Genomic DNA, 22,843 nt, shown 5'->3' on the forward strand with positions numbered 1-22,843 from the left:
CAGGGTGGGATCCAATTCTATATGATTTGTAGTGAGAACAGGCAGATGCTCTCCAGTCAGCAATATACAATTATATAGATCAATTAATGCTAATAAACTGTAGTTACAAGCAACAACTGATGAAAACGGCACAGGGGGCATCCCCAGTGTTTGGGGTAGCAAAGGGCAAAGCGGGGCGCTCTTGCAAAGCCTCCCACCTTCTGCTGTCCCCCCGCGCGCGGAGTCGCGGGGAGGTTTCCCACAAAGAGGCTTCACTGGCGGCCAGCGCTTCCAGGTGAAGCGGCAGCTTCTCCTCCCACCCTGATCACGAGAGCAGCACCAGGGCGATTCCTCAGCCGCGATGCTGCTGGGCTACGGCACCGGGATTTGATCTTCAAGGGCCACCACAACTGCTAAGGCTACAAGATCTTTATTTCCTAACTTCAGCTTATGTCTCTTGGGGCCAAGCTTGGCTCACAGCCAGGATGTTCCTCTTTGCTTCCACTGAGGGACGGGTGAAATAAGTGATCAAAGCACAGGAGGGATCAAAACATAAAAGCGAGAATAAATCAAGGAATGATGCAATGGGACTCCACTCCTCTAATATAATTAACCTTTCCAAGAGCAGATAATGTTCCCAAATTAAAGGACATCCTGGGACCAAAAAAAAAAAAAAAGAAAAAAAAGAAAACATGCATCTCATGGGAGAGAGGTAGGGAGTGAAGAAGCATCAAGGCAGACGCAAGCACCACTCCCATGGAGCAGCTCTTCTCCGGCACCGGCACAACCACATAAGTAGCACTCCGGTCTGCAGACACCCACGGCGTCACCCACTGCTTATTAAGCGAGGAGATTAAAGGGCTCTCCGTCCTGCTGGCACCGTCTCGGTGACATCCCCGGACCCTTTCCAGAGGGCGCTTCCCAGGGCGCCCGCATCCCGTGATCCAGCCAGCCGGGCCCGCCAAAGGGCACCGTGTCCGGGGGCTGCGGCCACCCTCTCCCGCCCGTTTCCCCGCCGTTGGGGGTGACCCTGTCGTCGCCGCTCCTCGTGCCGCCGGGCAGGGCGCCCCTGGCGGTTGCCCCGCGCGCCGCCCGCCGGAGCCCGCGGCGGGAGGCGGCCCCGGCGCCGCCCGGCGAATCCCGTGGGCTCCCGGCGGAGGGGCCGAGCCCCCCCCGCCGTGCTCCCCCTTTTCCCTCCTCCTCCTCCTGCCGCCGCCGCCGCTGCCGGGCTCCGCTCCGCCTCGCCAGCCCCGAGCCGGCGCTCCCGGCCCTGCCCCGCGTCCCCGGCCTCCGCAGCCCCGGCCCGGCGGTGAGTGCGGCCCGCGGCGGGCGGGGGGGACGGGAGGGAGCGGGGGGGACCCGCGCAGCTTCCCCCGGGGCCGGGCTCCGTGCTCCGGGCACCCTCCGCGGGGAGCAGGCGTCCGTGCTCCGGCATCCTCCGGCCGTGCCGGAGCATCCTCCCCGGGCGCCGGGGTCCCCTCGGAGCATCCTCCCCGCGTGCGGGGGTTGTGCTCGGGGCAGCATCCCTGGGTACCGGGGGTCTCTCTCGGAGCATCCTCCCGGGTGTGGGGGGTCCCTCTCGGGGCATTTTCCTCAGGTACCGGAGTCCAGCTCGGAGCATCCTCCGGGGTGCAGGGTCTGTGCTCGAGGCATCTTCTCAGGGTACCAGGGTCTCCCTCGGAGCATCCCACCCAGCTGTGCTCAGGGCAGCATCACCGAGGGCTGGGAGTCCTGCTCGTTTCGTGCTCCCCCGGGCACAGGGTCCTGCTCATCACCTGCTCCAGGGGGCTGGGGCCCATGTGGTGCCCCTGGGTTTGGGTGATCGGGCTGGGAGCAGTGCTCAGCCCCAGGGCTGGGTGCTAGAGGCTGGGTGGCTGCATCGTCCTCAGGGTTCGGGTGCTAGGGGTTGTGCCGGTGCCTCCTTCCCGGGGTTCGGGTGCTAGGGGCAGTGCACGATGCATCCGCTCCGGGTGCTGGAGGATCCCTCCCCCACACACTGACTGCTGGGATTCCCTGGGCAATGCAGGATTATCTGCCTGCTTCCCAAAGCAGCAGGGCCAGGTGGGTCCAGGTATCCCAGGAGCAGAACCCACTTCTGTAGCATTTCCAGAACGTGCCTCCTAACAAACCAATCCCCAGCTGTCAGTGCTGGCTGTCGGTTAGGATATATATAGGTGGCAATTAAGAAATCACGGGTTTGGGGTCTGGCTTGTCCCAGGTTGTGCTGACTTTGTGCTGTTACCCCAGTGCCCCCTCGCTCTCCTTGGCCGTAAAATGATGCCAACATCCCCTACCTGGCGGCAGCACAAATAAGGCACTTTCCTTCCTTGGGAAGAGGTAGAGCATTACAGTGCATTTATGCTGCATGATCAACCACTTCTATAATGCCCATGCTCCAGGGAATATGTAAGCACAGCCATACCTGTTCATGCATTCATCTGTATGGAAACTCTGCAATTGCTTTCCTGGCCAGCGCTGGGCTTGTCTTGCAGAAATCATTTAGCCTGTCTAGACAACTATGATGAAGAGCAAAGTGCCCAGAGCTGTGAATGATCTGAGCCTGGATATCTCTGCAGGGCTGTGTCTGTCGTTTAGTACTGCTGCTCTCCACTTCTGGGGACTTCTGGCTCTTTGGTTATCAAATGTGCATGAAACAGCCAGGGGATCATGCAGGTTTGTTTCCTGCAAGATCAAGGGGGAAAAAAAAGCAGCCATCATACACGTGCAAGGAGTATTATGAAGTGTTGAACAGGGCTAAAATGAACAGAGAAATTCATATGACATGAAAACGGTGAATAAACAGATGATGAGCAAGAGGAAGGGGAATGGCATATACATGCCTCTTACTTTCTGGACCAGGTCATTGATATTTGTATAGCTCTCGGGGACCCTCAGGTAGAAGGCAATATAAAAAGAGTAGCATTATGTACGAGCACAGAATATGTATAATCTCCAGGATAGAAGACTGAGACTATGGATCATGTATGTCCCTAGTACATATCCATATGAAGCAGGGTGAATTGAAGAGAGCAGCCTTGAACATAAAACAGCATCAGGGGAAGTGGATGTCCATTTTTTTTTTGAAACCCTGCAAGCACCTGTCTAGGTACATAATGAGCTTTACAAATATGTTTTATAATCCTACAAACCTGTCCACATACAAGTTGTCAAGCTGACCTGTTCAAGTAAATGCATTACAAAATCCACTGGAAAGTGAGTTTCCAGGGCTGGGCCTTAAAGGTAGTAAGGTATCACTCATAGTCACAGGTAGATTCTCTTCCAGCTAAATGCATGTGTGAATCCCTGGAGGTTTCCACAGCTCCAGGAATGACTCATTCCCAGAGAGACCTCACTAAGCATCTGTTTCAGTGTCATATACATAATCTGGAGACATTACACATATATATTACTGGGATCTGGCAGCACCTGAGGCCAGAAGGATCTTATCTAATTTTATGGTCTGGAACACACAAAGATCTGATTCATGACTTCATAGCCACTTAATGCAAAGTCTCTTAATGCAAAGTTAATGCAAAGTGTCCGTCTGTGCAAATGACTGCACTTAGGTCCTTGAGGAAGGAGCGTTAGTAATGAGTATTTTATTTGTACCAGGGATAAATGCTCCCACGTCTGAGCATCCTCCTTTGCTCCCATTCCACTGGACTTTCTTACCCCTTGTGAGTGTTCATTGACTGAACTTCTCAGTCAAGAAAAATCTTTTTTTCATGCAGGTCAACAAACAGGGACAATTGCTTTCAGGCTGTCATGTGAGTTAAACAGGGAAGGAGAGAATGATCTAAAAGTAGCAGTTGCAGATAACACAAATCTCAGGGAAGGAGCTATTAAGTAACTAGGGCATTTATTGATAATTAGCTGATGCTTGTTATGTTTGCTCTGGGCTTTTCATTTAGGTTGACGGGCTATGAATTTTCTGCACTATCACCACTTATTTACAGTACAGTGCCTGATTTAAGCAATTATTCAGTTTTAACAGACTTGGCTGATGTCCCTCTCACATCCAAAGAGTCCAGTAAAATGGATCAGTCTCTAAATACTTCGTAACAGTTGGGGAAAAAAAAAAACAAATTAATACTCCTTCCATGCACCTGCACTCTGTATAAGAGACAGAGGTAGAAACAGCTTACAAACTGACTTACAAAATAGACAGCTTTGGAACAATCAGCTTAAAGCTGCATATATACAATCCAATGTTAGGGCCAGACTCCATAAAACCCAGATCAAGCTGTTATGCACTGCATGTTCTTTCCTGGATCAGCGCTATATGGGATCTGTTCACTCAGGACTGTTTCTCTCACAGCAGAGTATTGCAGTGAACTTGCGTGATACCGTATGACATCCCCTTGGCTTATGAACGCTGCACACTGCCAGCAAGCAGTGTCAATATGCTAGAGAATAAATGACAAATCGGTGAATTACAAAAAGAATAATTCATGGATAAATCTCAATTACAGAGAATAATTTATAGGTGCCTGATTTGCAGAGAGAATAATTCATGAGTAACTTGAGTTGTGCATAAAATGCTTTACAGGTTACTGGAACAGCAGGAATATAGCGACTGCTCAGCTGGGAGGTGCTGAGCCTGGAAAAACTCCTCTTTTGGGTCACGGCTGGTGCAGCATGTGCACCCTGGCCTGCCAGACAGGCAAATAAAGTGTCCAGCTTAGTTACCGTCTGGGACTCCCCTTTGGGGGAGATCCGTTTGGGATTCCCAGCTCCGGATGGACCCGTCCATGCTCTGCAGGGACCCTGAGGGTTGCCCTGGTGACATTTTTCCTCTGCAGGACTCAGGATAAAAAACTATTGTTTGTCTTTAAGCAATATATATATGTGTGTATATATATATATAACTACGGTTTATGTATATTCTATTTTTGCTTCTGTAGTCCTCTCTTGCACCTCTTCTTTTTTTTTTTTCCTGCTTTGCAATCTCTCTTTCCTGGGTGCCTGAGGAGCACCAGGAGGCACGGGTGCTTTCCCTTCAGTATCACCCTGGTATTTTACACCAAATGCCTCTGCAAGCAGCGGTGCTGTTCCCTGCTGAGGCGCTGCAGCAGAGCGTGCTGCATCCTCGACACGCAGGCTGAACACCACAAAACCCTTTTGCAGCACTTCCCTTAATGACACAGTATATCCATATATTAGATCAGGCACAAATAGCATCTACTCCAGTTAATGTTGTAAAACGGTTTCCTTTTTAAACTGCTAGCAGGGCCCATAAAAATTTTCTGAAACATTAATTTTCTCTAGTGAAGTATTTTAGGAAATCTTCTTAAATAAAAATAATTATGTTGGATTTGGTGAATGTGATGGGTCATTGCTATTCTGTTGGAAGCAAAAACAAGGAGCCCAGGAGAGGGAGAACTGCAGACCAGGCTCTGCAAGGGAATTCCTCTGCTCGAGGATTCCAGCTACTGGGTGCCAGCATGGACGTCTTGGGGCTGGGTGGATGTTCCCAGGACGCCTGTGCTCGTAAATGGGGAAAGCCAGTATGGGGTGAATGTTCCCTTTTAGGAAATCTTGGGAAACAACATATATCCCACAGATTTGGGTACACACTATATTCCTTGAGAGAGCCCGGGGGTACATATGCCAACAGACTGTGCGCTCATTGTGCTCGCTGCTGCTGTAGACATCCCATCCGCACTGCTTCCCATTTAGAAGAGAAAAATCTATTCATTTTGCAGCATCTATTCAACCAAGCCCCGCTTCTGCACATCCCACTACGTTTGCTTACCAGGAAACCCTGGTAAAAGCAGCTTGCACCTCTCAGAAACCACCTTTGGAAAGAGCGGTCTCAACCTGGACCATCACGGAGACTTTCCTAGGACAGTTTTGCAAAGTGCTGCCTGAGTCTGCAAAGAATCTCATTGGAACAGCCAGATCTCACCCTCAGTGATTTTAATATAGCTAATGGTTTCTATAGATAAGTTCTGCAAATGACCAGTATTTTTAGTTTAGGCAGAATAAGTTAAATCTTGACCCTACTAAAGTCCACAGCCAAACTCCTGATGACTTCAGTGAGGCCATGAATCTCATTTTACCTTCCTGAGTATGGAAGCAGGTGAGAGCTGCAGAGATTTTGGTAACAAAGTGCAAAACCACCTCACCTGAACTCTTGTAAAAAACAACAGAAGCAATTTGGCAGCTTGAGGAGGTGGCTGAGAAGGCATCGTAGGACTTTTGAAGCTGCTCTTGGATTAGGCCCTCAGTACCACTTCAGGTCCCGCTGTGCTGTCTGCAGATGGGCATTAATGCTAGCAAAACACAAAGCTTGCAGGAATAAAAGGAAACTGCTTACCCATTCCCTCTCCTTTTCTACCTAGTACTGTCAAAAAATAGCATACAGAATGAGGCTTTTTTAAGGCCTGTTTATGCACACAGGTATCTTCCCAAGGGCTACTTGGTTAGATGTAAAAAAATTAAATATTAATTTTAGGAGGCTGCCATCTTTCTCTTTTGGCACAAACTACCAGAGCTACCTCTGAATAACTGAGGAAAGAATTTGGATCCCTTTGGTACTGTTTTTTAAACACTGAATTCATCGTTATATCACTGTTCCCAAGAGCCAGTGAAAGTCACTTGACAGAGCTAGGCTGCAGAGCTACTTAAATTATAGACATACCCTGTTCCTTCTAAAAATATTTCACCTCTTTTTTCCTTTCTCCTTTTTTTTTCCTTACTTGAATGATGATGGTCAGCAGCTTGCAGATTTTCTTACACACCCAAAAGGCTTCTCTGGTTTCTTTTAAAACAGGGTTTAACTTGCCTAATAGAATAACCCAGCGCTTGTGCGTGTACACGAGTACTCCCATTCTGCTGTCTGTGGCTCCCATTTTGGTCACAGATTTCTTAGATGGAAACATGTGTCATAAATATGATGCTCCAGAACACTTTGGATTCACTGTCACGCACTGGCCACGTGTGCAATATCCATACCTGGTCATCCTCTGGTAGCAGCCTTGCGTGCACTGTGGGCTCAGGGCTCTGCTTGCACAGTCTTCAAGGGCAGGACTCCAGATGCTGGTGACTCTGCCCAAGGTACAGTTGCAGAACACTCAAATTCTATTTTCTTGGGTCTCCTTTCAAAAAAAGGGGGAAAAAAGTCTTTGGAAAACCCTGATGTACAGTAGCTATAGGGGTAGCACTTCCTTTTCTCTTTCTCTGCTTTCTTTGGGATATCCACTGGGATCCCAGTGGCATTCGAGGTCAGGTGCATGACCTCTGCAGCTCCTTGGAAAACACTGGAAAGCCCCCTGGAAAGGATATTTCCAGAATGCTATGAATTAATTTCTTTTTGCTGTGGGCTTTTCTTTGCTCTTTATTTTCCACTTAGCATCATCACCAGCTCTCTTGATGCTAACACAGTGTGACATGCAGTTGCTTATGAAGTGACACGATGGCAGTGGGCCCGTAAGTACCTAGCTAGGGAAGAACAAGGGACAAGCTCGAGCCACTCGTGTGGTGTCCACCTGCCCGTGGGGCTGGCCACATCACACAGCCTGCCGACAGCGCCGTGCAGATGAGACAGCTCAGGAGCTAAGGGTGAGGGATGAAAGCAGTTAGAGGGAACTGTCAACAGAGCAAGCTGCTTTTACTGGGGTCAGCCACATCAGTCAGAAGTTTAGGTTTTGGGCTTGCCAGATGGCATGTCCTAAAAATAAGGACCAAGGACTACCTCTTATTTCATCCTGCTCTGGATTTCTGTGCCTTCGAGAGCCACTGGTGACTTTTAGCTGAAGCAGAAAGGAGCATTGCTTCCCAATGACACATGAGGGCTAGTGCAGCCAGATGTCTGCAAATACACAGGGACATGTGCCATGATATTGGTACTTTGGGATGGGTCACCAAAACAAAACAACAACAAAAACGCCCAGATGACTTAATCTAGATGTCTGGTAGCAATAATGGGGCTACACATTCTTGAGCACCATCTACTGGTACATTGCCCATAAACCAGAGAGGTACGTGCGGACACGGAGCACCCGCAGCAGCTTTGTCACAGAAACGCACAGGGCTCCCGGCCAGCTCCGAGCACCCAGTCAAACCTCGTGGTTGGGATCTCGGGACCCAGAGATTCAATCCCCACGGGTTTTCACAAGGCCACCCGCTGACGGCTGCATCCATCCCTGCAGGCAGTGCTGCAGTCGGTGGGACCCTCCAACATGCTGCAATGCAAACACGCTCAGGAATTCAGCTTCGGGCCCCGGGCTCTGAAGGACGCTCTGATCTCCACCAACCCGGCCCTGCAGGAGCTCTACGTCAAGGCTTTCTCCAGCGCTGAGAAGCTGTTCCTCTCCGAAGCCTACAACCCCCAGCGAACGCTCTTCTGCTCACTGCTCATCAGGACGGCCTTCGACTGGCTCCTCAGCCACCCTGATGCCCCCGAAGACTTTGAAACCTTCTACCACTCCATGCTGAGGAGGAAGCAGAATTTCTATCGAAAGCACATCTACCTGCAGCCGATAGGTAACGTGGGCTAAGAAAACACGGTGTCTTGACTGGGCTATTCAGACAGGCAGGGAGGGAGATGGCTGGTGCTGAGCACACTAATACCCATTGGCCTCTTGTAAGGACTAACCTGGGAAAGACAACTGCCACTGTAAAGAGACATCTGTAATATCCAAGGCTCTGATGTGCCTCCAGGCTGGAGTCCCAAGCTATGATGGCAACTGTCAGTAAACATCTCCTGCAAATGCCATGAATGCCATGCATGCTTTTGGGTGAGACATGCTATGAATACATATATATATATATATATGCATATATATGTATATACACACACACGTAGGTAAAATAATGCTGGATAAAACAACAATTCTGGGACTCCTCTTAATTTAAAAGCCCATTTATCTTGGCAATATCCCTGCAGTTCATGAAAAATAAACATTCCACCCCACCCAGCCCACAGGTTCATCTTTCTGCACAACTTATATCTCAGAGAAAAACCTTCCTGGAGCATCTGCTCTGTTACGAGAGGTATCAGGTCCTCTGAAAGAGCCCCTGCTTCTCCTTCAGTATCTATGTAACCGTTTCCAGCTGTTCCCTGCATCCCATAGCTTCAAGGAACTGATCATGCAGCTTCTCTCTGCAGACCTAACGGAAGGGCCCGCGGGGCTCTCGCTGCTCGATTCCCTGCAAAGCTGCGTCGAGTCCTTCTTCCTGGGCCTCCGTGTCAAGTGCCTTCCCTCCATCCCCGTCTCCTCTATCCACTGCTGCTACCGCCACAGCCGGGACTCGGACCGAGTGCAGCTGCACGCAGGTAAGGCCAGCGGAGCCTTCGGGAATGTCTGAAAAATCCCAGAGCGGGGAGGAAGGGAGCGAACAGGGAGCAAGCCTATTGCTGTGGAAAACCCATCACTTGGAGCCTGGAAACACGAATGAAAAACAAAGCGGCTTTCGTCACGTTTTCCTCTGCTGTTTGCCCTTATCGTGGTGCAGCTCCCGCACTGCACGGGGGTTAAGCGGCTCCGAGGGGAAGGGCTGCGGATTGCCCAGAGCTCTCCACCTCTTGTCCAAAGCCAAAGTAAATTAGCAGCCTGGGTGGTGCAGGTGGGGACCGCACTGGCCTTTCACGTCAGGAAATCAGAGTTCAGGTGTCACCCAGATCCCTAGAGAGATGATGGGTTTCCCAGCTGACAAACATCCCTTTGGAACGAGCGGTTTCCAGGTACTGGGGCAGCCTCTGCTCAGCATGGACCAGGGTTGCAGCAAGGAGGCTGCTACAGGACAGCCCTCAGATGCCCATAGGGAAATTCCTACAGTTCTGGGCACTTATTTCCACAGATTAGTGCTGAATTCACCCCATGACAAAGCAGGAATCTACCCTTAGTTTTAATTTGGTTTAACACAGTGCTCAGCATCTCCTCAATGGAATATGACAGGAAAGGCCATAGATCAGTGATTTTCCATCAGAGATACTGAATCCAGCAGCTCTGTCAATCTGTGGCTTGGATTACAGGCTCCTTTCTGTTAGCAGGAGGAAATCTGGCTCCCTCCTGCCTTCACTTTATCAGACATCTCTCTTGTATTTGACCAGATGGGATCCTGAATTTCCTGAAGAACAACAAGCCCATGGATGCCCTGTGTGTCCTGGGACTCACACTGCTGGACCTTTACCCATGTGAGACCTGGAGCTTCACATTCAGCAAATTCCTGCCCGGACAAGGTGGGATTTGCATCTGATGATCTCCTACCACAGGATGCAAAAAAAAAAAAAAAAAAAAAAGCCAAAAAACAAACATAAAAACTGTACCCAAAAGCCTTCCCTGTGAGGCTAGAAAAGGCACATCTTATCCTCAAAATTCCATTCAGCTTCTTGATGAGAAGAACTGCGTATTTTTTGTTTTTCTTCCATTTTAAAAATAGGAGAGTCAGGCTGAGGCTACTGGTTTAAGCAAAGGAACCTGATGTACTATAAACCATTGGGGAGGTATATCCCGGTGCTCGCTGTGCAGTGAAGTGCAGCGTGCTAGAGTTGCAGCACAGCAGCTTTGTTTTCACGCTACCTAAGGTGAGAGGCAGGCACAGGAGCACCAGTGCCTCACCTGTCCGTGCCTCTCGTTACAGAAGTGGGAGTTTGCAGCTTTGCCAGGTTTTCGGGGGATTTCCCCCCATCTGGCTGCAGCAGCTGGACTCCCCTGGTGCAGAAGGACGGGCTGTGCGAAGCCAGCAAGGAAAGCAGAGAGCGGACGGTGCCGTTCAGCGCCCTCGAGATGGTCCAGTGCTGTAAGGTAGGATGAGGAACGTCCCGCGTTTCTTGCGGTGCAGGGCTTGTATTTCGGGCCTGGGTAAAACCCAGCTCTGCCCCATGGAGCAGGGGTGGTGAGAGCAGGAGGCCTGAGTGACCACGCGCTGCTGCGGTCTTTGCTTTCCCGCAAGGTGACCTGCCACGAGATCTGCCACCTCATGGGGCTGGGGACCTGCCGCTGGCTGCAGTGCATCATGCAGGGCGCGCTGAGCCTCGACGAGGCCCTGCTGCGGCCCCTGGAGCCCTGTCCCATCTGCCTCCGCAAGCTGCAGCACGTCGTGGGCTTCAAGCTCGTCGAGCGCTACAGGGTGAGAGATGGACCCTTCCCGGAGCAGGGGGGAAACGGGGAGCAAAGACGGTGCCTAAACGGGGTTGTATTTTGTGCACCGCCTGTGGCTGTCTCCCAGCTCTTTACACAACCTCTAGCTCTGCAGCGGTCACAACAAGAGACAGTGCAACAGTCCTACCCTGTTGTATGACTCCGGAAAACAAGGCCAGGAAGGGTGGGCAGGTTTCAAGCGGAGCCTCCTCCATGCCCTTCCCTGTGTGTCAGCAACGTTCTCTGCCTCTCTGGGGCTGTTGGGAGTAGAGAGAAAATATTAGGTAGGCTCTTTGCTGCAGTTTCTCTGCTTAAAGATATAAGGAAGGATCCAAACTTACTACACAGGGTATTCCATAACCAAGGGAGGGTCCCAGGCCAATCTTGTGCCTCTCTCCCTGCTTTCAGCTGCTGACACCACATTTAGCACCATAAAGAACAGCGTTAACACCACCTTGGCACCAGAAAGGGGTGTCTGTGCCTGTTGTCTGAAAGGCCAGATTCAGTAACCAAATGTTTGTTGGATTATAAATAATCCTCCCACTCTCGCTCCATAGCCTATCTGCTCCTTGGCTCTAATTTCCCCCATCTGACATGCCTCATGCTCAGAGACAGGATTTTCCACGGTTGCTTATTTGAAAGCCTGTAGATGGTATCTGTAACAGATCCGTGCAGAAGGAGAACAGGGATGCTGCCTGTTTCTTTCCCCTTCAAATCACTCACAGAGGCATCTCAAAGCATGTGGCCAAAGAAAAAGCTCTTGGTTTTGCTGGTTGTCTGTGTGTCCACCACACTGCTGGACTCTGCCTCTGTGGCCATTGCTTAAATGTTGGGAGAGATTCCCCCAGGTTGCCCAAACACCAGGGGAATGAACTGCAGCCTGACCCGTTCACTCACTTATTGCTTCCTAGAAGACAACAGCCACCTACATTAAGTGTTTCTAGAAACGTTGCCCTTTACAACTGCAGTTAATTCAGTAATTGGCTGAGCATCCCCTGGCCACCATGAACGCAAACCTGTAGAAAGGATTCACGTCCCAAGTGCTGCACCTGCTTCCCAGCAATGACAAGCTCAGCTAGACAGAGCAAAGCCTGATTGAGTCCAACCGGGATAATCCCCATGAGGGGCTTCGCTCCTGCAGTGAGGCACAAACCAAAATGCCAGAGATGGGTTAGACGGTTAGTCACTGTCTCTTCCAAGTTTATTTAGTAACTAAATAGAAGAGATCACGGAGCGTTTGGAGACTACAGCCCCTCCAAACATAGTTTACAGGTAACTCTGCTTTTGGATCTGCTGTAGTTTCCAAATGCTCCATGATCTCTGTTGTGTTTCCTCACCATGACCAAAGCTCTCACCTGTTCTAGCTCCATCCAGCACCTGTATTAGTTGGCAGCATTAGCTAATGCCACAGGGGACATGTGCCCTAACTCACAGCTGCTGATCCTTGGTGGGCTGTTATAGCACAGCTTAGACCTGCTCTTGGGCACCGCGTGGCTGCCCTGATGATGGGGTTACCACATCCCAGGCTTGAAAAATTCCCATGGAAAACCACTCCACATGGCTTTGCTAAGGATGCGCTCTCTGGTCAGAGTAGAAAGTAGCATTTTGCATTATGAATGCAGCAAAACAGAAGTACTTGTAGGTGCCCACAGCATCATGTTAGCTGCACTGAGAGAAGCTGCTCCTGCTGATGGGCACAGGCCAACTTGTTGCTCAAACTGGAAACCCGCGAAATGTCAGGCAACGGGTTTTATTCCTAGTGATTTCCTTGGTGTGGGCAGCCATCTAAAATGCTCCTACACAGAAAAGTGCAAAGAGGTTATCTCTTTCTGGTTAAGCACAAGAACAGAAAAATGAGGCTGCAGCCATAAAAACCATTCGGATCTTTGAATCAAATAAGCCACCCAGAGACTGAGAGGCAGGGAAATTCTTCGGTCTTTTTTAGTGATTTTGAGTTAATCATCCCCTGCTTTTGACCTAAATAATCCATTCTCATCTCAGCAGCTTTTTTTCTTTTTGGGAAATGTGCTTTCTAACAGTTGTGATTCTTCCCGAAATTCACTTGTCTTGGGAATTTTAAGAGATCTTGAAGCCTTCTGGGCTGGTTCCAGCTTTCAAACAGCATCGCTGCCCCTTTCCCTAGTGCAGCTCCCATTGCGGGGTCTGGCGCCTTCTTTGTTTTCCGGACCCGGGGGAGGGAAGGGAGCTGGAGGTAGGACCAGGCAGGAGGGAAGTTGTCCCTTTGCATTTGTTCTTGCCCCAGAGGGAGGGGGCTGGGTGGCTTAACTTGTCTGAAAGAGGCCATTTTATTCCTGTATGAAATTCTTCCCTGGGGCTCCGTGCACAGACTGAAATGAGAAAAAGGGACGACTTCTCCCACCCCCTCAATTTGAGCTCTTTATCTTTTCTGTCACTTGCCTAAAGAGAGAGCAAGAGGGAAGGACGGGGGAGGGAGAAGCGGGAAGCTGGGGGACAAGGGAGCTCCACAGGGCTGAGGGACTCGGTGCCATCGCCCTGCCCAGCACGCCAGGGGGGACGTCTCAACCTCATATCCCTTAAGTGCCATCACCGTGTTTCTCATAGCAATTGTGGGCCCGCGTAAGAGCATAAGCTGTGAAAATAGAGAAATAGGCCACAAGGGTGTGAAAGAACTGAAAAACACACGCATACATGCAAGAGAAGCACACGCTAAGCAGCTAGACAGAGAGATCACCTTTTATCCGGTGATGACTGGAGCACTGTGATTCATTCCCCAAGGCTTAAGGAATAAACATGCCAGAAGCAGCCCCTTGTATACCCCATTGTAGCATTTAATATTTAGAAAGGAAATTGTCTCAGACATTTTCCTTTTATTAGCTCTTTCCTGGAGCCCAGCCTTCCCTCTGATGCCTTTCAGCTTCCGAGGCAAAGAGCTGCTCTTTGCAATGAAGTGTCTGCTGCCAGCGGAGGTGGTAACGCAACGACATGAGATGCTCCAGGTTATCTCAGGAGCCTGAGCGCAGACCCAGCTCCCTGCCAAGCAGCTCTGCTGCCGGGGATCAAGTGGATCCAGGGAAGGGAGTTTGTGCCATTTCTCTCCTACCACCCTGTGGTGAGGCAGACACAGCCCACAGTTCACTCGGCTGCAGACAGGGGCTCCAGAGAAAGGAGGGAGCAAAAAGCCCCTGCTTTGTAGGGTAACCCCCCTTCTCCTGGCTGGGAACAAGGCAGCACCTCCAACTGAGGCACCGGGATGACAAGGTTCATCCGACAAGCCTTGGGAAAGCCGTACCTGTTTTGTGCCGTTCTCCAAAAGGGAACCCTTTCTCTCGTTACAGAAGCTCTACGCCTGGACGCAGACGGTGCTGTCCGGCTGGCCGAGACAGGAGCCGGCGGAGCTGTCGGCCTCCGAGGAGCTGCTCCCGTTCAGCTCGGACTCGGGCCTGTGCTGCGAGAACGACTCCGAGGCGGTGACCTCCCTGTCGGAGCCGCTGACGCCGGACACGTGCAGCCAGGCCCTGTCCATGGCGCCGGAGCTGGAGGCGGACGAGCGGCCGTGCTCGCCGGCCGAGGCGCGCGGCCAGGCCCCGCTCGCCGCCCGGCCCGCCGACACCATCAGGGAGTACGAGCTGTGGCTGGAGAGCTGCATCGCCGCCCTGGAGAGGAACGTCTCCGAGGAGGAGCTGGCGCGCGTGGACGAGACTGTGGACGCGCTGGCCAAGTGGGACATGTTCACGGGGCAGCTGCCGGCTATGAGGAAGGATCTGCCCTTCGCAAGGGACAACGCGGGGCTGCGGAAAGTGCTCGGAGACAAATTTTCCTCTCTGCGGAGGAAACTGAGCTCAAGAAAACTGTCCAAAGGGGAATCATCCCCCCATCGCTGGAGGTGGGAGGAAAACTAGTGTGGCTCTGCCTCGGCTTGGGCTCACGCGGCTTTGGTTACATTTTTGCTCTGCTTCTGATCTCTCTCAGCACAAGTTGTTGCTATCAGAGAGACAGACAGGAGCTTCCCACAGGAATAAAATGTGTTTCTTTTTCTGAGATTCCTAATGTATATTTCTGACGTGATCTGTTGTCCTCCAAGGGCTTTTCCTACGTTGGCCAAAAGCCGCCGTGCTGATCTGAGCCCATGCCAAGGTCTGCGTAGGCACTTGCGTCTTGAGGCCAAGTCTCATTTTGTCTGAAGGCAGCGATGAAGAGGATCGTGCTCAGCCCAAGACGTATCCATACAGGAGCTTGGGCCATCCGAACAGTTGCAAGTTAAGCCATGGAAGGGAAGGGATGCTGGAGGTAGGACAAGGCACAAGGAAAGTTGTCCTTTACACTGCTCCTCCCTACCCACATCTTTCTCGTGATCCAGGTCTCTTCCCCCTCCGCTGGTTGTTCCTGACAGGCTCCTGCATGGGAGGCAGAGGACAGGGCCCAGGGAGCAGAGCAGGAGGCTCCCCGGCCGCTGCTCTGCCCTGAAGAATAGCGCCTGTGTGAGGGCTGCCTTTGGCGGCCGCACAAGGGCATCTCCGGAGCTGCTCCCTTCAAACCCATCCAGGCCTGGAGCCGCGAGCGGTGACTACTCACTTCCTCTGCAGACTGGCACCGGAGAGAGAAGCCTCCGAAAACACAACTCGCTGACCATTAACTGCCTAGATCCCCTCTCCCTGCCCTGGAGGTTATTTACCCACAGGGCTCAGGCGGCTGGCGGGTTTCTGGCTCTAGGGAAGGCCGACGCTCCCCCTCCCCGGTTTGCTCAGCACTGATAGTGCCCACAACAGCCTGCGGCCAAGCTTCTGGTTTTGCACATTTAAAAATACCTTTGATTTAGCAGCCACAAAGCAGAGGGGAGTGGGGAGAGACAAGGCCGGCACAGCGGGGAGGGAAGAGCGGACGCGGCCTTCAGGGCAGTCACCGGCTGCAAGGGCCTCAGTTTCTGTAAGGGGAAAACACTCAAGGAAAGCTTGAGATGAACTTGTACAGGTGAGCAAAACAGGCATTCTCTGTTAATAAATTCAATCCATGTTAATAAATTCACCCCAAGGAAAACCAGCTTTGCGTCAGCATGATTCACACAGGGAGAGAAAGGGAGCTCTGCCTTCGGGACGGATGATGGCAATTCCTGGAAACGCGCTTTTTTCCGGGCTGCGAGCCGGGCCGCGCTGCAGCCGGAGCCGCTGCTGCCGCCTCCTGGCTGCCTCCAAGGCCACAGCTCTGCGGCTCATCCCGGAGGTTTTAGGAGCAGCAATTCCCAAACTGAGACCACTTGAATCACAAACACACATACAGCCCCTTGCTTGCTCTTCTGTTGCTTTCCTGGATGTACTATTTTAAGCAAGGACTTACCATTTTTGGTTAACCTTGCTCGCTCCAACTTGATTCTGTAGCAACTCACTAGGCTGAACTTCAGCAGCTTTCCAAGCAGATGCCCTTACTGCAGGGTGACAGCGTTGCCAGAGGGTTAGAGAGGAGAAGACCTATGGGAGATGCCCCAGAAAAAAGGGAAATTCCTTACACGACATCCAGCTCTCAGAGTTGTGACAGCTCTGCTGGGAAGGCAGGCATTTTGGGAGGTCTTTCTTACTAATACCAGCTATTTTCAATGCCACCACTGACAGGAGCCTCACTTACCAGCTCAGCTTGTCCAAAACAGACAGACAACACATTTCTTATTTTGGTTAAGGTTTTAGAGATTGAGCAGTTTGGACAGCAGAGAAACTCCATTAAACAAACCAACATCCAAAAAATTTTGTAGCAGCACCTGGAGCTGCTGTAATTCAATCACAGCTGAGTAAAAATAAATTTGAGCTGACCATATTTTGAGAGAAGCTGAACAGTGACAACATGCATTGGTACCTGAAAATTTTCAGCACCTCTTGGGAAAAATAATCACGCCCAAAAGCAAAATCTAGCTGAGAACTTAACATTTCCAGTGTTCAGTAAAAAGGACAAGCAACGCTCCAAAAAGTGGTTTGGATTGTGCACCTGCCAATGTAACTGCGCATTAGGAGTTTACACAAGAAATGGCTCTAAGATTCGCAATAAAAATCTGTCAGAGCTGACCTTTCCTAGCACAAGTGCGGAAAGGTTAGGGGCATTCCTAAGAATCGGGGCTCAAATCCTGGTAGACCTGGTTGATGCCTGGGCACTGGTAGGGAAAGGGGAGGCTGCTGAGGACTCTCCAAGGTCAGTGGTGGCCACAGCAGCAGATGGGCTCACACGTCAGCAAGCCTGGCAGAGGGACAGGGCATCAGGGAAGAAACAAGTGCCGTTCATACCTATTACCAAACCCTACCAGCAGCAGATAAATCAGTCTAAAGCTCAACAGGCTTCCTAGCTTCCCTGGCTGGGCTTTCACGACAAAGCACAAAATCCCCTGCCTGCATCTTCCCTTCTTCTTCCCATTATTTCAAATGCCTAAACCCTAGCGAAACGCTGGAGATGAACCTAAGTTTTAGATAGGGTGATGTTTCACCCACTGTCAATTCCTGGACACATCTGGGAAGAACAATTCAGACCAGAACTGGAGAGGTGGGCGATTATAGAGATTACAGAGCAAGATTTTATTGCATGACAGCTGTAGTTTCACACGGTCCATGCTGTAAATTATTCAAAAAGCAGTTTTTGCAGAAAATGCTGGAACAAAGCAAAAAAAAAGTCACTCTCTAGACTCTGTTGAAATATATAACCCATAAAGAACAGTATAACAAGTCATGTTTTAATAGATTTATAAAATTCATATATACAAAACAGTAAACTAAGTCACCAAAGCTATAAAATACACTTTTTACACATCACAATATAATTTTATCTAGTACACAGTTTTCATAAATTGAAACTATCACAGCAAGTAGCTGCTTCTATTGTGGATGCTGTTTTGGTGCTAGAAAGACACTTATGTGAGCAGTCTAAAACTGTGCTTTTATTTTATGCATTTTTCACCTCCTTTTGTCACTTTTTTTGTTTTTTGTTCTTTTTTTAAAGTACTTTTCTGTGAATCGTTAGAAAAATTAAGGCTAAACTCAGGCCTTTCCTGCCCAATGTAGTGAACTGGTTTAAAAATGAATGATATTGCATAGTATGTGTGTCAGAATGCATAGGCACCACAGAGCAAGTAAACTGCAGAATAAAGGATAACATTTCAGTCGGCTTCCTATCTACATAATTGTGTCACAAGATAACTTAGTGTTTTCTCAATTTGCTTTCATACATATTGATTCCATAAACAAGACAACTCATCACAAGAGCAATAAATACTAGCCATTTTGTTAAGTGGAGTCCCCGGAAATACTGCTTAATGTGTATCGTCACTTCAAACTCCGTACACGCTCCAGATAACGTAGCGAGTTCACTGGAAAAAAAACACTTTTTATCCCACAGACTGTAGAGGCTCCAAGGGGAATGGATGTCTGAACACAAGCTGTCAACCCCAAGTCTACCACGCACTTTCCAAGCCTTGTGAACTACCAAAAGATCATTTGTCTTCCACATCCCCTCTCTCCCCGCTCTCTTCCCTCAGCTTTTGGGCCAGATCACCTGCACACAAGGTTAACACAAAAGATGCACGGGAAGCATTAGCAGAGAAGCAGTGCTAGGCAAAATCAGTTACTTTCCTCATAAGAAGCTCTTCCTCAGGTCCCACTCACCTCCCCAAAATTTTGCTTTCCTTCAAATTGTAACTTTCATTTAAATAACGAAAACACCTCTTGGCTTGCCATTCCCCTGAAATACTTCTCACAGTCTGATATCTTGAAGAAAGGTTAAGTAGCTGTTAGAATGGAGCAAGATACATTGTCTGGTCAGAGATCTGCATACCCTATCTCAGAAGGAATTGAGTTTTAGCACCCACTTAGGAGCAGATGGAGAGAGATTGGCCCTGGCAGGGTGTGCAGGGCCTGCACGCTGCTGTTCACACACACACGCAGCCACCAGCCCTCCTGGAGCCGGTCAGGGCGGCTGGGCTCAGCGCGTCCCATTTCAATACACAGTCTTCAAGCACCATCAGCTTTTGGGAGGTGTTTTGGAAACAGCTCCCCTCTCTTGCTCCCTTCCGACGTACTGTGGCTTTTTACCAGAATGCCCATCTTGGAAATCAGTGCTGCTCGGCCTTGTCTGACTGTCGTTGGATTCACAGCAGACAGAAGATGAGACCTACAGGCGTGTGCCAAGAGCTTGGTTGTGATACAGGGGGTCCAGCCAAGGACAAAACCACCAGCACCGGCAGTCTGGTACCTCCATACTCCTCCCCACCCAATACAAAGACAAGCCTATCAGCACACACAAACTTGAACACTGCTTTCCAAATGCCTTTAGAAAGATAAAAGCTTAAAGAATCGAGCTAAACTGTTCAACCACCAAGATGAGCAAAGAGACAGCATCACCTGGTTAGCAGAGCAGCAGTTTCAGCTCCAGATATCCTGGCTTTGCTCATTTCCATCTATGCAAAAAAATAAAGTGTTAAAAAAGTGTCCACTTCACAGCACAAAGCAGAAATCACCCCAGCTAATTATTACAAAACAGGCAATATTAAAAAGCACTGGGTCTTGCATTGTCTTGCCAATATATTTCCTCACTAAGCTAGACAGTCCTCATCTAGAAATGTGTGGAGACGATGTTAGTTCGGCCCGTCTGGCGCAGACCATGCCAGTCGAAACACTTGTCCGATAACGGACGCTCCCTAGAAACCTATTAAAAAGGCATTTAATTCAGATGTTCTACATTTGCTACTGAAACACCCTGCCCACCACTTCCTGTGCTACAGAATTTATACAGACTACACTGAGGTAAAGAGTTGGCAGTGCTATAGGAAATTCCCTGACCACCCCACATGATTTTATACTAGAAAAACGATATAGAGGAGACTAACAGTAAGTAAACCTACAGGGATCAATATAGTTTTCATTGGGAGATCAAGGTTTAGTTTACATGGCAAGCTGCGCTGTATGGAGGTGTTCTTGCATATCTTCATTTTGCCTCACGTTGGCAAGCATCAAATTCTCCACCAAACCAGCAAGGACTGCTGAAAATTTGATGATATAAGGAAAGCTATGTTAGGGGTCAAAACTCTCCATCTGAAAACCAGAGGGGCCTTTTACAGACTTTCTATCATTTGCTGCAGTAGGTATCCCTCCCCTTCTTGCAAAACTGGAAAGGTCCATACACGAAAAAGATGTCAAAATGTGGAACTTAACATCCAGAAAGACATCGAAAGAAGGGAAAGGGCACATTAAAAATAATAATAATAAAAAAGCTGTCTTCAGTGGAAGACAATTGTTGTTACTGAAAAAAGCTGCTGATTTCTTCAGTGGTTCCATGTCTAGTCCTTCGATTACTTTTGATTCTAGAATTCTTTGCAAATTACAATAACCAGAACTACTGAATAGCTGGGAGGATGGAGGGGAACTGCTCCAAATGGACTCTCTTTAACACCAGGAAGTACTTCAGGTACCCCACTAAAATGGGGTTTTCATCTGCAGTGCCATGTACAGACAAGATCTTAGTACACTATTTCCCTACAGTTTCTTGCAATTAATATACAATTCTGCACTATGTCTGCTTGGTTGAAGTTCAGGTGTAAGTTAGCTCTGAAAGCCTGCAAAAAACAAAAATACATTTTTGGGAGCTCCTTCATGCTTGTATCACGCCTAATTCTAGGTTTTACTGCAGCACTTTTAAAACCTAACTATATTTATCAAAATTAGCAAGTCAAATAATCTACATTGCTGTACTGGATGAAATAAGACCAATACTTAATGTCAAATTAAACACCTCTTCATGAATTGTAGTGTAAAGCTGAGCGACCAATGGTTTCAGTTTCATAATTTCAGTATCTTCAACATTAAAACTACATAATCGCTTTAAAGTGACAACTGCCTATTAAAGATGTCATTTATACAAATTATTTCTGAAAATAAGCTGGTAATGCCATCTAGAAACTCGCCTGTTCAGGAAATGATAGCATTAGTTTGAAGGAACAGTACTGACTGAAACTCTATATTGAGTTTAAAGTCTTGTTTTCGGGACACCAAAAACAAAGTAGTGTTTAATAAAAGACTCCCAACAGTCAGTTTTTTTCCCAAGCTGCAAGATTGCACAAATCTCTCCTGCATGCACATGCTGCAAGCACTTCCTCCCTTTGTCCTTGCAAGAGAGGACACATTGGAAACACCCCCGCCTATGACCTGCGGGTACCAGAGCAGGGACAGAAAAAAGCTTTTTTTTAAAGCAGTTGCTCAAGGGCTTCATCTGATGATCATCCTGCCTGTGACCCATTTCCTGACTAGCCAAATGAACAATAACCCTATAAAGCCTACAAAAAGAGATGTTCTCTCCAGCTGTGTTTACCTGCAAAGTTCTCCAGGATGTCACTTAAAATAAAGTCACAGTTGTTTCTTGTGAAAGCACTGAGCAATGCAGCAAGCCTGCCCTGACACAGTTGTACAACCTAAGCCACTTGAATTCTGTGTTACTAATTTACTGAGTTCCATAATCTGAATTTCTGGCTTTCTTGCACTACCACTTACCTTGGGAAAACAAAACCACCCAAAATCTCAGCTGCAGCAAGAAGCAGATGCTGTATTTAGCAGCAGCAGAAATCTACCTGCCACTTAAAAGAAACTCTTCTCCCTCAAACAGCCCTGGGTCATACCTGTTGCAAACTTGTGAAGCCCTTGACCTGTGCAAAGAGATTTTCTTCATCTTGCATTCTTGGCATGAGTCACTAACGCCCATCCAAAGTCGGGCAGAAAACAGAGCCTGCAAAAAGCAGATTCTATACAGCCAAAACTACCGATTTCCACCCGCAGTCTAGAGCTGTGTGCTGAGGCCCACTTCATTAACAGAAAGGAGGGCAATAGTGGGCCTGAGGTCATCAAACTGCTTCCCTAAAACTCCGATACATTGTGCAAAATTGCCATATCATATAAAAAAAGTTTACTAGCAAGCTTGACAGCTCCATAAGAGACATCTCATGCTGTTTCTCTTCCAGGTGCAACAGATTAAGTTACTTAGATAAATATACATTGCATTATTAGCTCTGTTCTTAGTTTTAAATCCACAAGGTGATTAAGGATACAAAATCATAGCTGACCATGAAGGGAAAAACAAAACAGGAAATTCCACGCTATGCCTCCCAGGTAAAACTACAGTAGATGCAGACATAAAACTGAGGTAATTCTTTAGAAAGATACAGTTGAAAGGGAATGTTTAACTCCACTGAGAAAATGAACACACATTAGCCCATCCAGAAAATATAGTGAAGGAATAAAACTCACAACAAATTAGAAAATCAAATGTCTACATGAACTGGAGGTCCCTACTAGCACTCCAAGAATATTTGAAAGTATTGAAAGGAGTCTCCACTGAAGCAGATGGGCTAGCTTAGAGCACTGAACTCTCTACAACGAGCAAGCTGTTATTTGCCTCAGTGTTGATACATTTACTTTTTCAAATGTAATAATTTTAAGATTTCGCCCCATCTCAAGATTGGCGATTCTCATGACATTTTCTCTTCAAGGTTAAAAATGAATAAATATTAAAAAGACAGACTTGGTCTGGGTAAAAAAACAAAACAAAACAAAAACACATACACTTCTTATGAGGAAGTTAATTCCCATTTAAGTTTGCTAAGTAATGGAAGCTTTGATTTTCCTGTCTGCAACTTTTAACTTGCTTATTACCTCAGTACTATGTGCTTTGCATAGCATTATAAAATAGCCATGTGTTTTTCACTCTGAAATTGCAGAAAAAGAAAACCAGACTGCTACATTTGGAAACTATACTCCAATCTGAACATCTGCAAACTTCAGAGG

The 22,843-nt window shown here is 48.5% G+C and overlaps 1 protein-coding gene across 1 annotated transcript; it reads left to right on the plus strand.

Moving 5' to 3' along the window:
• Positions 1-1,208: 1,208 nt before the first annotated feature.
• Positions 1,209-14,989, plus strand: AMZ1 (archaelysin family metallopeptidase 1). The gene is made up of 7 exons (XM_088527825.1): positions 1,209-1,288; positions 8,133-8,466; positions 9,092-9,259; positions 10,037-10,165; positions 10,567-10,730; positions 10,879-11,055; positions 14,384-14,989. Exons 2-7 carry the CDS (start codon positions 8,163-8,165, stop codon positions 14,945-14,947), a joined length of 1,506 nt encoding a protein of 501 aa, XP_088383951.1. The 5' UTR covers positions 1,209-1,288; positions 8,133-8,162; the 3' UTR covers positions 14,948-14,989.
• The last annotated feature ends 7,854 nt before the right edge of the window (positions 14,990-22,843 follow it).

The sequence above is a fragment of the Tinamus guttatus genome, unplaced genomic scaffold (genome assembly GCF_059628265.1).
Source record: "Tinamus guttatus ecotype Peru unplaced genomic scaffold, ASM5962826v1 Tinamus_guttatus_pri_ptg000291l, whole genome shotgun sequence".
In the NCBI taxonomy this organism is placed as follows: Eukaryota; Metazoa; Chordata; class Aves; order Tinamiformes; family Tinamidae; genus Tinamus; species Tinamus guttatus.